Source organism: Girardinichthys multiradiatus, chromosome 19, assembly GCF_021462225.1.
Source record: "Girardinichthys multiradiatus isolate DD_20200921_A chromosome 19, DD_fGirMul_XY1, whole genome shotgun sequence".
Taxonomy (NCBI): Eukaryota; Metazoa; Chordata; class Actinopteri; order Cyprinodontiformes; family Goodeidae; genus Girardinichthys; species Girardinichthys multiradiatus.
The window spans coordinates 23,440,301-23,455,507 of record NC_061811.1 but is presented as its reverse complement, the minus strand read 5'-3'; the positions used below and the strand labels follow the sequence as shown (position 1 = coordinate 23,455,507).

At 38.9% G+C, this 15,207-nt stretch overlaps 1 protein-coding gene across 1 annotated transcript in view; it reads right to left on the bottom strand.

Moving 5' to 3' along the window:
• Nucleotides 1-14,351, bottom strand: part of aqr (aquarius intron-binding spliceosomal factor) — a 78,011-nt gene extending 63,660 nt beyond the window's left edge. The window contains exons 1-14 of the mRNA XM_047346213.1: nucleotides 14,255-14,351; nucleotides 13,899-13,991; nucleotides 13,627-13,683; nucleotides 12,621-12,661; nucleotides 12,485-12,520; nucleotides 12,269-12,389; nucleotides 11,977-12,117; nucleotides 5,198-5,266; nucleotides 4,984-5,084; nucleotides 4,820-4,896; nucleotides 3,239-3,303; nucleotides 1,175-1,291; nucleotides 655-768; nucleotides 408-511 (exon numbers count right to left, since the gene is read on the bottom strand). Coding sequence (XP_047202169.1) covers nucleotides 408-511; nucleotides 655-768; nucleotides 1,175-1,291; nucleotides 3,239-3,303; nucleotides 4,820-4,896; nucleotides 4,984-5,084; nucleotides 5,198-5,266; nucleotides 11,977-12,117; nucleotides 12,269-12,389; nucleotides 12,485-12,520; nucleotides 12,621-12,661; nucleotides 13,627-13,683; nucleotides 13,899-13,982 — 1,127 coding nt within the window. The 5' untranslated portion in view covers nucleotides 13,983-13,991; nucleotides 14,255-14,351. The remainder of the gene's footprint in view (nucleotides 1-407; nucleotides 512-654; nucleotides 769-1,174; nucleotides 1,292-3,238; nucleotides 3,304-4,819; nucleotides 4,897-4,983; nucleotides 5,085-5,197; nucleotides 5,267-11,976; nucleotides 12,118-12,268; nucleotides 12,390-12,484; nucleotides 12,521-12,620; nucleotides 12,662-13,626; nucleotides 13,684-13,898; nucleotides 13,992-14,254) is intronic.
• Nucleotides 14,352-15,207: the final 856 nt, after the last annotated feature.

The following is a 15,207-nucleotide window of genomic DNA, read 5'->3' as shown; positions in this document are numbered from 1 at the left end:
GAGCTAAGAAAAATCTAAAGGCAGATTTTCAAAGGTTTTACAGACTGACGAGATATGGATGGGCCAGTGGGTTGACCAGTAATGGACACATGGCTCCACTTCAACTGAGACGCATGCAAGGTGGAGGTAGGGTAATAGTATGGGCTAGTGTCATGAAACTAGAGCTAGTTGCACATTTTCAAGCTGAAGAATCAACTCCTAAACCTACTAAGAGTTTTGTAAAGATGCTTTATTTAAGTGGTGGTAGAGAACAAAGTCTGCATTTTTCATGAAGATCATGATTTTTAATGTGAGACAAATCCTCCTTGAAAACTTTATTAAAATGGGCCAAAAATCTGTTTTAAAAGCCTCTGACCTTGACCCTGATCTTACTACAGTATAGGTTTGAGTTACCCTTCTGTTTTTACCTGAGATGCCCAAAAAGCTTGGTTAACGATTCTCTGGTGTCCACAGCTGCAACATTGGACAGGGCAAAGTCATGCAACTCCGGGAAATGAGCAAATGCAGCTCTCTGGTGGGAAAAGAAATGTGGAAAAAAAATATTATTAAACATAATAGATTACCAGGAGGAATATGATCAGCAATACGTGAGAAGACAATAAAGATAATGTCACTGTAACCTTTTTACCCTGCCCTGCTTTTGTTTTGTTTTACCTGGAGTGAGGTGATTCTGTCATAGTGCAAAGTGGTCATCTCTTTCTGAGTCAAAGCATTTCCTGTCTGGTCATTGATCTCGAAGCCGGTGTAGAATTTCAGCATGTCAAGAAGCTACAAAAATTAGACAGCGATCAGTCGAAACACTAAAATAGTTGGTTTTAATCGTCCTCCACTTATTATTGGTAGAGATGTGTACAAAAGCCTTAAAATAAAAAATGTTGTTATGGAGACTTGGTGACTGCAAGATATTTCACTCTTTGTTCTAGGTCTCCAACAGAGAGCTTTGGACATTTTTCCCCTCACTTACCATCCTCCTAACGACAAATGATATGATAATTGTCCATCCCTAGCTTTTTTCCTCTCGCTGAATAAATGTACTCAAATCACAATCTGGATTTTCCAAAATCTTCTGAATCAGGTTATGCAACTGTTATAAAAGATGAATTAAATTTAAGGCTTTTTACACATCTTTAGCAGGGGTGCGTAGGGTGGAAATCTTTGGGTAGAAGTTTTTCACCTGACAGAAAAGGTGACCCTCCTTCTCTCTTTTGGTGAGACCAGAGAGCTGGCAGTTGACCAGCAAGTGGGCGTCATCCAACACTGTATTAAACCAACGCCGTGTAGGAAGCAGCGCCTAAACATACAAGTCCATGTTTATAGTCATTAATATGATGCACACAGCTAAAGATAAAGATACAACGCATGAGCTTAAAATGCCAACAATAATCATTCTGAAGAAGACTAAAGGTAACCAACTGAAAGGATCATAACCTCACTCTTTGACAACTTTGCCATGATTATCATGATATGTATGGGCATACGCTTGTTTTTAGGTTGATAAAACGAAAACATATCAGCACTGACAAAAAAGCCCATTTTCCATTGGCTCTACTTTGGCCAGGTTCACTCCACTCAGCGACCACCTTCGACCGTTTCCATTACTTGCTTTTCCAGCCCTGTACTGGCTTTATTGGTACCTGGTCATCAGCAGGTCCCATCGGGGCTGAGCAGGGCCGAAACTGACGTGAACAGACTGATGTTCACTGATTGGCCATCGGCCAGAGCAGGTCAACCCGAAAGCCGTGGCAGTGCTTCAAAATTACCTTTAGAGGACATGATGTGCGACGGTGAGTGTTTATTTTACTTTGCATGTTTGTACTTGAGACTTATGTCATGTTTGGTAGGCTCACACAGAACCATAAAACAGTAAGGATTAATAGCAGCACAGCGCACAACGCTGACGGCTGGAGGAGGGGCTTCAAGCCATAACTCCAGGTCAATGGTCAACGGATAAACGAGGTGTAATGCGAGATCGAGCGAAGTGGAGCTGGAACCATGAATGGAAATGACGCAAAAGATGACACAACATTCAGCCTCAACTCTATCTATACATTTATAGCTGCATGTTGCTGCAGGAAGAGGAGAAACATCTAAATACGATAAATGATCTGCTTTGTGAAAACTCTGAATATGGTAATGGACAATCAAAAGTAAATGCATGGCTGGTGCATGGAGAATCAAGCCTTACTAACTGAAAGAAATGCTAAACAAAGGAAACAATAAAGGGAAATAGATTTAGATTGTGAAATTCTAACAAAAACTAAACTAAGGAAAGATGCAGCAAGTGAAAGCCAAACAGGGAGAAAACGGATATGATATCTAACACTTTCTTTGATCTAAACATAGTCCTAGAAGCTGGTATAAAGAAAGCCACACAAATCTTTTTCCTTTGCTCTCATTTCCAGGTCATCATCGTGGAAAAGAAGTATGGCTTTCAGGCAACTGAGGCGATGCAAAAGGATAGTGCTAAAGGACAAAGAAAGTCTGCAGAGACGGTCAGCTGGCCGGCCACTCAACGCTGCCAGGAACTGCAAGGCCAGCTTGTCAGCAGACAGCCAGATGAAACGTATTCACCTCCCTCGGTGCTAACAGCAGCATAAATATCAATCTTATGAGATGATGTGTCATCACCGACCTCGCATACAAATTTAGTTCTCCAAGATTGTTTCTTTGTAAGCAAACAACTGCAGTTGTAGTTCATAAATATTCCTAAAAGTGTAATTTTGTAAATCTGCAACTTATTTCCAAACAGCTTAAACCAAATAAAATCGAAGAGCAAAAGATCTCAAAATTCCATATTAATGATAAGAAAACACCAAGAACAGAACTAACAATATTCTCCATAACATATTTAAACTTTTTCTCTTAATTCGCACAATGCTTTATGGAGGTGAAACACTAGCACTGTAGCATGGTAATGGCAGCATCATGCTGCAGGGATGCTTTTCTTCAGCAGGGAACAGGCTCAGAGTTGAGGGGAAAATAGATGAAGCTAAATGCAGAGCAATGGTGGAGGAAGAGAATGGTTAAAGACATGTTTTTAGTCTCAATGTTTGCAAACCTGGAAGAGAACCAAAGGATTTGTGGCTGTAACTGCATAAGGAGGGGATTCTACGAAGTATTGACTCAGGGGGGCTGAAAACTGATGTCCAGACCACTGGGTTTCATCTGTAAAACTGCCATTACTGTGGGAATGATTGGTTTTCTAAGTCAGAATGGGAATAAAGAATTTGTGTCTTACCTCCAAATCAATCAGGAGCTCAATGAATCTCTCACAGTAATGCACTTTATTCATGGACACAGGCCCTGTGAACAATATATGACATTGTGTTACTACCGCAGTTTAGATCTGACAACACTTTTTTAAAGAAAGATATGAAACACTGGATGCAGGGGCACTGTAAAAGACCCATATTTTCATTAGAGAAAGGCACGCGGACAACAATGAGAAGTCCGAATGGGCCTTTCTATAAAATGCTGCATGTTCAGCACAGCAGCATGCTGGGACCCAGCTCCTCATTAAGCGAGTGTGTTGCGCACTTATGGTCGATGCATGCAGCAAGGATCAGAGTGAAGCAGATCCCGCTGGCCTTTAGATCATAATCTAGTCTGTCAGCGATGAATTCTACCTAAACACAGATTCTGTTTTTAGCACTCAGGTAGGGGGCCTGTGTGTCGCCCTGGATTACAACACACACTGTTGTCGGTGCCCATGGGTGTATAGCAGCTGAGTGCATGCTCCTTCAGCAGCACTTAGAAAGAAAGTAGAAAGCAGTGCATCTCAAACCATGCTTTAAAATCAAGGAAATGTTTTTCATAAAGAGTATCTGTTGTGTATCTTGATATTTTCTGCGCTTCCTGAACTTTATTTCTGCATAATTTTGCCTGTGTTATCCAAATGGCAAAAAAAAATATATATATATATATAATAAGTTTCTTAAGGTTCACCTAAATTTTCAATGTTTTTCTTAAATTGTTCTTTTACCTTTAAAAATCAAATAGAGCAATGTGCTTCTCTGTTGTTCCCCATTAAAAAAGGTATTTTATGATTACACCACCATTGCAAATTCATTTCTATTTATTTCCTTTCAATGAAAGCCTTTCAAGATTTCAGGTTTTATTGTTTTCCACTAGGTGAAGATATTTTCCATGTAATGTACGGTGGAAGAAAATGATAAAACAAAACATTTTAATAATGACAAAAAAAACAACACAAATTGATCAAGCCATATGACACTCCCGGGCTCAAATAATACACAACAGAAAAAGACAATCCAAACCTATATTTAGGCTGGGGAATACAAAATATATATTTTTTGTGTCTAACTAAACTAAACTAAACTCAAGCAAACAAAAATTGGCATTTATTGGTGAAAAATCTATAAAACTAATAAACATTTTCTTATGGATGGTGAGGACTGAAGTTTAAAATGATATTTATTTTAAAAAATTGTTTCTACATAATATTTTAAATCAAACTTGAACAGCTAAATCCTTAATTTAAGGGGTTAAAAGTTATAAAAATGTATGAATATTGGCTAATAATGATGAACACTGACATGAATGGTGGCATTCATAAAGAAAATATGTTGATGCATAATAATTCTATGGCAAGATCATTAATTTGCCTCCCCCGGACCAAGGTGAAGCACAACATGAAGGTTCCCTTAAAGGGTTAAAGATATGAAGGTCTGTGTCATCATATTAATCATTTAAATATTCAATAAGAGATGCATTTTTACCTAATCTAAATCCATCCTATTTTATTCTACCCAATAAACATCATTTCTCCAAGGAGCTAAAAGCATTTTTCCTCAATTACCCTCTGCTGGAACTGACGTCAGAACTGCCCGAAACTTTTTAAGAAGAGATGAAAGGAAGGTCCTTTCTTTGGTTGCTCTGGTGAAGACAGAAAGAAAACAAATCATCAGTTATAATGCTGTAATAACTATAGATCTTCTAAACAAGCAAAGAAAATTAGATTACTGCTTGACTGTTTCAGCATCCATCTTATCAAATTTCTTCTTGATTAGATTCCAAAACTTCTGCATCTTGGGAACCTTCTTCAGCTCTTGTTGGAGTCGGGACTATAAACACAAAGTAAGTCAGTATGGGGTGAAGCTGTAATTATAAAAGGCCAAACAATGACTTAGACGGTCAATATTCAAAATGTATCTATAGCTACAAGCTGAAATCTTACTGGTAAGAGGCACATCCACATAGGCAGAGAGATGAGCTGCTGCACCTGTTCCCTGATCAAATCTACCTCCTGGGAGGAAGAGAGGGATACAAAGACAAGGAAAGGAAGGAGTTGTCAGAATCCACAATGCATGAGAGATTTTTTTATTGGACCCTTAATAACACTCTGCAAATGAAATATTTACGAGCCTTTATAGGATACAACTGCAAGCCAGTCAGTTATCACAGCAGATTTTGAGGGGAAAGATCTGCAGTGTTTCCCTGTGGTCCCATGCACTCATTTGGGATAATGAAGAAGTGCTTGCACTGCTTTATGTGTTACTGCCACCTCATGGACATTGTAAGCAACTGCCTCAAATCTACTACTACTGTACAGGTCCTTCTCAAAATATTAGCATATTGTGATAAAGTTCATTATTTTCCATAATGTCGTGATGAAAATTTAACATTCATATATTTTAGATTCATTGCACACTAACTGAAATATTTCAGGTCTTTTATTGTCTTAATACGGATGATTGTGGCATACAGCTCATGAAAACCCAAAATTCCTATCTCACAAAATTAGCATATTTCATCCGACCAATAAAAGAAAAGTGTTTTTAATACAAAAAACGTCAACCTTCAAATAATTGGTCGGGAATCCTTTTGCAGAAATGACTGCTTCAATGCGGCGTGGCATGGAGGCAATCAGCCTGTGGCACTGCTGAGGTCTTATGGAGGCCCAGGATGCTTCGATAGCGGCCTTTAGCTCATCCAGAGTGTTGGGTCTTGAGTCTCTCAACGTTCTCTTCACAATATCCCACAGATTCTCTATGGGGTTCAGGTCAGGAGAGTTGGCAGGCCAATTGAGCACAGTGATACCATGGTCAGTAAACCATTTACCAGTGGTTTTGGCACTGTGAGCAGGTGCCAGGTCATGCTGAAAAATGAAATCTTCATCTCCATAAAGCTTTTCAGCAGATGGAAGCATGAAGTGCTCCAAAATCTCCTGATAGCTAGCTGCATTGACCCTGCCCTTGATAAAACACAGTGGACCAACACCAGCAGCTGACACGGCACCCCAGACCATCACTGACTGTGGGTACTTGACACTGGACTTCTGGCATTTTGGCATTTCCTTCTCCCCAGTCTTCCTCCAGACTCTGGCACCGAATGACATGCAGAATTTGCTTTCATCCGAAAAAAGTACTTTGGACAACAGTCCAGTGCTGCTTCTCTGTAGCCCAGGTCTGGGGAATGTGGCACCTGTAGCCCATTTCCTGCACACGCCTGTGCACGGTGGCTCTGGATGTTTCTACTCCACACTCAGTCCACTGCTTCCGCAGGTCCTCCAAGGTCTGGAATCGGCCCTTCTCCACAATCTTCCTCAGGGTCCGGTCACCTCTTCTCGTTGTGCAGCGTTTTCTGCCACACTTTTTCCTTCCCACAGACTTCCCACTGAGGTGCCTTGATACAGCACTCTGGGAACAGCCTATTCGTTCAGAAATTTCTTTCTGTGTCTTACCCTCTTGCTTGAGGGTGTCAATAGTGGCCTTCTGGACAGCAGTCAGGTCGGCAGTCTTACCCATGATTGGGGTTTTGAGTGATGAACCAGGGTGGGAGTTTTAAAGGCCTCAGGAATCTTTTGCAGGTGTTTAGAGTTAACTCGTTGATTCAGATGATTAGGTTCATAGCTCGTTTAGAGACCCTTTTAATAATATGCTAATTTTGTGAGATAGGAATTTTGGGTTTTCATGAGCTGTATGCCAAAATCATCCGTATTAAGACAATAAAAGACCTGAAATATTTCAGTTAGTGTGCAATGAATCTAAAATATATGAATGTTAAATTTTCATCATGACATTATGGAAAATAATGAACTTTATCACAATATGCTAATATTTTGAGAAGGACCTGTATCTACTGCAAGGCAAATTTACTTAGCTTTATGTTCAGGTTTCTATTCGTCTCACTACAACTAGGAAAGTAGAGCACATCACCTCAGTTTTACACAGGGTCCCTGTATCTCAGAAAAGAAACTTTAACATACTTCGGTTAGTCTATAAGTCACTGAATGGCTTAGCAAACAAAATACATCTCAGCAAATAAAAGATCTTCTCCGCTCTGCATCCCCAGAATCAGAACCAAACATGGATTAGCAGCATTCAGTTCTTATGCTCCACTAATCTGGAACAAACTTCCAGAAAACTGCAAAAATACTGAATCCCTGGGTTCTTTTAAATTGCGGTTAAAACCCCATTTGTTTAGATTTGCTTCTGGTTCTTCTATTTAAACTATTAACTAAAACATACTGGTAAACGTTTCTAGTGGGGACAAAGGTTAATTGGGATTTTCCACCTTAGAGCAGACAGCATAAAGGGCCTTGCTGTCCACAGTGAGAAGCGGTTCATTGTATAAGACCAACCCTAAAGATCGTGACTGAGCTGGGCTCTCCTAGAAGAAGTTAATAGGGAGGTATAGAGCACCAGGAAGTCTCTGACTCTTTGCCCAAACGTGGACCAGTTTTAAAGGGAATATTCCCACATTACCGAAAGCATAATGGGTCAGAACAGTTCTAAGGAGTTGCCTCCTCACCGGGGAGAAACGTTTTTATTTTATGCTAAGAAAATATGGACCAAACAGCACCGAGTGCATCAATAAAACAATAGATTTTTTCCGACAGGGGGCTCATTCAGCCCTAAAATATTAAAATTAATTTATTTTAGTCTGTAGTCCAACTTTTCTTTACTCTTTTTTTTCTTTCCTTTATCATGTCACTGCAATGACGCCTTTGCTTTGTTTTTTGTCACTGCAAAGTACTTTTTTCACCATGTAAAGCGCTTTGAATCGTCGTGTTGCTGAAACATATATATATACTTATTTAATCAGACAAAGCGTTTTACTTCCATTTTAAGCAATAATAACTTTTCATAAATAAAATGTAATTTAAAATGACCAGTTTGTCTGACTTGGTGACATCCTGGGTTACAGATATTCAACAGCTCCCTCACCCCAATAGTAGGAAAAAAACTTTTGCTCCAACATGCATCACATCTTTTCTAAGACTGTTTTTTTTTCTGGAGAACTATTTCACAAGAATTAGTCACAAAATGGATGAAATTCGTCATCAATAAGCACACAACATAAATCCTAAAGTGTACAGAAAACATACTGAACTTCAACGTAAATTTGATCGGCTATTAACCTTTAAAAAGCAGGAATGCATTTCATGCACAAGTTGAAAAATCTGGCAAACTCTTAGCCAATCAATTAAGAGCATTAAAGCCTAATAATTTGAATGAAGGGCTCACCACTGACTGTCTTAAAGACATATTCAGGGAATACTATCTGAAGGCCTGGGCCAATTTGGCCATTACCCAGTGTCAAAGTGTACAAATGTTTTTAAGAAGTTTCAAAACTGTTTCTATGGTTTGAAGTCCAGTTTATGAGATACCAGAGAAAGTAGACTGAAAGCAACCCAGCGCCCTCCTCCCTGTATGTTGCTGCTCACTGCCGATCAGTTTGCTTTGAAGAAAGTCATATTTGAATATTTATAAATATTCTCGGTCTCGAAAAACATGGATGATCAGGCTGGATACCCAAGCAGTTGGATCAACAAACTACAGGCTAATAACAGCTCGTCATACAACAGAAACGGATTTCCTGCACAATACACATATACTACTAAATTTATCAGGAGTTTGTTAAAATATCTTTTGCTTCAGTCTGTTTTAAAATCAAAATAAAACATAAATGTAATAGATAACTTTATTACAACTGCAATAAGTGACATGTCATGTTAAGTTATGTTATGTTAGCGACCAGTAGGAATTATACTTGCTTATTTTAACTGAAAACTCAGGTTATATACATTTTTGTTTAAACAATGAAATAGGAGTATTTCATCTTCAGGTTATCATACTGTGAGAATCTCACACACAAATAAGCATTGATAACCTCCTATTTTAATACAAAGAGTAAAGTATGGGGTTGGCCCACACTTTGTAGATACAACAGCTTCAACCCAAGGATGTCTGCAAGGTTTACACGTATGTTTGTGGGAATATGACACTGACGTTGGAAGAGAAGGCCTGGCTTGCAGTCTCCCCTCTAATTCATCCCAAAGGTGTTCTTTCCCATTGAGGTCAAGACTCTGTTCCAGCCAGACAAGTTCTTTAACATCCAACTAGCTCATCCATGTCTTTAAGGACTGCACTATATGCATTGGTGTGCAGTCATGTTGGAACTGAAGGGAGCACTTCTAAATGTCTTGGAATAACGGAGCCCTACAACATAATCCCCCGTTCACCAAACACAGTCAGGCATGATGTTCTTCTGGCAACTGCAAACCCCAAACTCCCCCATTGGTTGCCAGACAGGGGCATGATTTGTCCCTCTAGAAAGAACATGTGCCCATTACTCTACAGTCCAGTGGATCTGTGCTTTACAACAGAAAATCATTCCATGAAGTTCTCTACACAATGTTCTTGAGCTAACCCGAAGGCCACATGAAGTGATTTTATACACCTATAGCCGTGGAAGTGGTTAGACCCCCTGCGTTCAATGATGTGGAGGGGTGACCAAATACTTTTGGCACTATGGTGTCAATAGATCTCTCCTCTGGGGTATAGGGAATGTGTTTTTGTGAATTAATTTTTTTAAGTCAAAGCAAAAATTCATACCAAACATCTCACCACACTTCCCCCTGAATTTCATATTGGTAGGATTTTAACTTTTTTTTTTTTTATAAACCCATCAAACATTTTTATAACGTTTTGTTGGGACCCAGCCATGGATTTCAACATTAAAACTCTGATACAAACTTTTCTGGAACTTTCAAAATAAATTGCATTTAACTGACTTCCAGCAACTGAGGAAAGGGGGGTAGCAGCAGACTTCCCATGATGCCACTGTCTGAATAAGAGCACCCCCTCTCCAACAAGCCGACCTCTTCCACTGTTCCTCTTTGCGGGACCAGGATCGGAGAGGCAGCGAGCTGATGTCTCTTTGCTGGCAAACAGACATAAACTCTTCAAACTGGATCCAAGGATGTCATACGATCATTGATCATATGCAAAGTTAAGTACGAATGAAATACTGTATGTGTATCTGGTATTTTCATTCATGAACGGGGAAATTAAGGTGTAAGCATTGCCTACTTTCTCTCTGAAGCCTGCAGAAGCAAACTGTCCCAGAGAAGTTCCCTACAGAGACGCGGTCACTACGAAGCCGAGCGGAGCGGTTTTCCCTGTCTGGAAGGAAGACAGCAGAGACCCCATCACCGTGGTTACGGTAACGTGCAGTGTGGTTGGCGGACAGAACGGGCCATCTTTCATCCACAGCCACGGATGTTAGCTAGAAGCTAACTGTTTGTTCATAGACCGGCCGACAGAACAGCCGCCACTCCCCACAGCTAAGGAGGTTAGCTGTAGCTAACCGTTTAAAGACTGTGGACGTTTCTTCAAACTTCTCTGCCTTGGACAACGTTCCTCACCACAGTTCATGAGGTTAGGTTTGGGCAGAACAATAATAAAAACGTTTAGATTTAAACGATCTAAATGTTTTTCATTTTATGAAGTTTGGTTTTGTTTGTGTTGAACTCAGTTATCTTGGTGCTAGCAGAATATCTGCAGCGCACATGTTCAGTTTGTGTTCTTTGTTTTTAAGGTTAAGACAAACTTTATTAAAAGGGTGATTTTAAACAGAAGGTTGATCATAATGCGTCGTCCGCACTTATGCATTTTAACCCTTTTATTAACCTGGTATTTTAAAGGTGTGTGTTTGATTCTGGTGCTTAGCTATCAGCTTCTTTTGTTAGCTCAACTACTAACCGGTAAGAACACGAGCTTGCTACTAAAGACTATTTAACAGAAAGGTTGTTAGTTTTCAAGCTAGTGAATAATAGTCCCTAAACATCATTTTACTAAATCTGATAACTAAGTAAACACCATTAAGCCCCATTTCTCCAGAAAGATTTGTCTCTTTTCCAAAATACTCCCTTAATAATATTTTTTTAAACATTATTTTAATAAATAAAGGCAACTAATTAGACACCATTGAATATAACCAACCTTCTGGATGACCAGGTTGGTTTTATTCAGCAGATCATTCTTTAAAATATTATTTTATTAAAATAATATTTTATCTGATCTTGCATTGTGAATGGTTGCCTAAGTTGGTTCCAAGACTAATTTAACTTCATTTCCAGATTCTTCAAGATAATCCTTGGTTCTCAAACATAAACACTGCATGATAATGTTGCATCACTGCTTTGGTCATAATTTCTAATCATCTTTAATCAACGTGTTTATATTGTACATAGACCATTAGTCTTCATTATCCTTTAATTCTGCTTGGTAGTTTAGTTGGATTGTTTTAGCATAGTAAAGAGCTTGTTGATTGAAATATGTTTGACTTTGAGTGGACTTATTTTTGTTAATAAATTCTTGTATTTTAAGAAATTGTGTGAATTCATTCCATGTGTGTGCAGAGTTTATGCTGTTCAATAATGTCAGAGCTCGTCTCACACCTTTCTATTTTGTCCAAATACCATCGCCTTACTGGGCTGGACAACCCTTAACAGACCGAAATATTATTTGATAAAATATTCAAATATTAATATTAAATAATATTCCCAGATTCATAATCCCAACATTTTTTTTCATAACTTTTAGACCATTCCTATTTAATAAAGTATAAACCTGCTATCAGAAATGCTGATATGTAAACATTGAAAGCTAAGTTTTACCTCGTCAGGGAGGTTATCCATGTATTAGACAGCATTATAATAATACACACCAGACTGTTGAAGCAGTGGTCCAGGAAGACCAGAAGCACGGTTTGTTCCTTTAAGGTGAAGCCAGCCTCCTCGTCTGCCAACACAGCTTCCATCACACATTTGAAGAAAAACGGGAAGTGTGTTGGCTCCTTCTTGAACACCTGATAAACACCAAAGAAAAGAGAAGGATAACATTTGTAGAAAGACAATTTGTTGGAATGTTGAAAAAAATGGTGTGAATACAGCATTTAAAGGAGGTTGGAGGTCAAAGGAGGATTTGTCACAAAATAAATAATATAAAGATTCCCTTACCTCCCAAGCTGGAACGTTTTCTCTGAACTTCTCATTGACGATGCAACAAATGGACATGATAAATGCTTTGCTGGACACCTCAGGCATGTAGTTCACCCAAAGATAATTTTCAAGGTATTGACTACAATGAGGAGAAAATAAAGTAAAGTTAATATCTATCATACTGTTGGATGCGTATTTATGTGACGTAAGGAGGTGAAATGGAAATATTTTTACCTAAATTCAAGCAGCATAATTTTTCTGATGGCAAATCTGTAAACAGAGAAATACGGTAGAGATAAAGAAGAGCAAAACCCTGGTCATCACATATGTAACAGCAGTTTAAATAAAAAGAAACAATATATCTACTTACTTAGACATGAGGATCTCTTTTTCATAGACATCTTCCATCACCTAAACATAAGAAATATGAAATCACAGGATGAGCCAAACAAGTGGAAATGTTGGTCTCCTTACATTCATAATTTTTATGTGTGACATGTACTTAACAAGTGACACAAATCAAACACACTAAAATGAAAGCGATGGCCAACATCAGCAGTAAAACAAACCAGGTAACTGTAAAACAAAACAAAGAGTTCCACACAGTTGCTTTTCAAACTCCAAACAAGCGTTTATAGCTACAAACCTTATGCCACACTGCAACCAACAAGATGCAAAGAGAGAGGCTGCTAAAAGGTGGGCTGCCTTACAACCCAGGAAACCTTAACAGATTTGCCTTTTTGAGCTCCCTCTAAGCACAGTGGCACTCACAGTAGAGCCACAGCTGTTTTGTTTTGCATTGTATGAGGATCAGGATATCTTCTGGGCACCTATCTTAAGCCCGGTTCATTAGCCAACATCGCTTGTCTTAAAAGAAAAGCTTGAATGTGTGGTCTGCGGTCATTAAGTGCGACAGACTAACCAAGCGCCCCTTGTGCGCTCCCACAACATAAGGTGACCTACAACAAATATTAAACAGTGTCTGATATTATCAAAGAGAATCACGCAGTTTGACTGCTCCTGTGGTCGATGTTTGATTCTTCTCTGTTGCTCTGCCATAAGTGCTTTGACTGCTGTTTCCTTTCCCTTAATCCTGCTCTCCTTCTCTTCAGCATCCAGCTCTAATAATAATTTGACAGCTATAACTTCCTGCCCATGTTATGGTGGACTAATATGTTTTTGGGTGCTTCTGACAGGATTGTTCTGCTGCAACAAGTTGTAAAGTAATACCAATACCAACACCATGCAGCCCTACTTTACACCACATGATGAAGGCCATTATATGCACAAGGACAAAATGTTGTGGTTATTTTCAAGGTTGCCATAAACAAAAATCACATAATTACATCTCTAAGAAACTGCAGTGCTCAACTCACCTGAGGATCAAAAGGCAGTTTCTCCTTTGCATGAGGAGCCCAATATTTATTAGCCAGCTGGAAACAAGAAACAAGCAGACATACAGCTCCAGTTTACATGTATACAGTCATTCGGAGTGGTTTACAAGGTGACGGACATTAATGTTTGCGTTGTTGTGGTTCGGATCTTATCTGTCCTTGCATTTAATTTCCTACAGCTTCTCGCATCTCACTAAATCTAGAGGGTGATGCTGGAGGAAGTGAAGAAATAACGCGTTGCTGTGCGTGATTACCTGCGTGACATATTCAGCATTTATCTGGGACACAGAAGGCGCTGCAGCCTTTCTAGCTGGAGTCTCTTTCTCCGTGGTGGCCATCTCAAACAACTGCCGTTCAAAATAAGAGGGAAACAAAACAGTATAAAACAGTTTACTGATGCAATATTTGTATTTGTAGCTCCTGATGATAAACCAGAACTGGGCTCCTGAAGTGAATGCTACACAAGCATGATGGAAAAGGCAATGCTATTGTAAATGAAGAATGGAGGTCAGTACAGGTTTGTAAGCCCGACTCAGAAATATATTAATTTAATAAAGAAACATGAATGTAAATAATGTGTAAAAATAAATACCAAAGTAAAGTTACTAACCGTTATTATGTTTATTCAACATGAGCGTTTCAAAACGCGCTGAGTGCGTCTAACTTCCTGACTGGGTGCTTCCCTATTATCGTCCCCAACTACAAACATTCCGCCCGTTCGTTCCGCTAAGCAAGGTATTTAGTCATTACGTTGCCGTAAATGAGGTAAAACGAGCGTTTGACCACATTAGTTCATCAGTTCAGCCTTACCTCTCTTTGTCAAGTCTTTTGTAGCCTCATTTACTTTTGCTTTTTTACAGGTGGTTTATTACAGAACATTATAAGGCACAAACTATTGCTGGTTACAGAAATGTCTATAGGAATGCAACACAGTTAAAAACATGCCGAAAATGGTTTTGGTGTAAAAAAGCAAAGACCAAAACAGTTTAAACATACATTACATCATTTCTAATTAACAGACAGTTCTGTACTGTAAAAGCAAAGTTCCTGCTACATAATTTTAAGAATTAATCGCCAGTTCTGGCTTGCAATGAATGTGTCTAGAATGTTTTAGAGCAAATGTAGCCACTAAATAGCATTTTTTAAATGGCCTAACACGTTTGATAAGGTACAATTAGGTCTAAGCTAAAGTTTAGAGGATAGCAAAAGGTTTAAAAACAACTGTGACAAATTTAAACTCTCTTTTGATCTGGATATATGGCTCTCTTTGGATCTCAAAGAGAAGACATGCATATCCAGAGGTGAAGAAACAAATGGATCAGCCCATTATAAGTGAACGACTAAACACAGTAAGTAGCAGGCCGGTCGATGTATAGCAAAAAACATCACAATAGATAATAAAACATTTTTAGTGTGCTTTTCTCATCTTTGGATCTGTGCTTAATTATTAGCTATCAGTTTAGCACTGCGCTGTTGTCTGAAACAACTGCACCTCTAAATCTCTGCTTTGCTTTTTCCATATTGATGCATCGTTTAGATGCTGATTTAACAGATGTTGCAAAG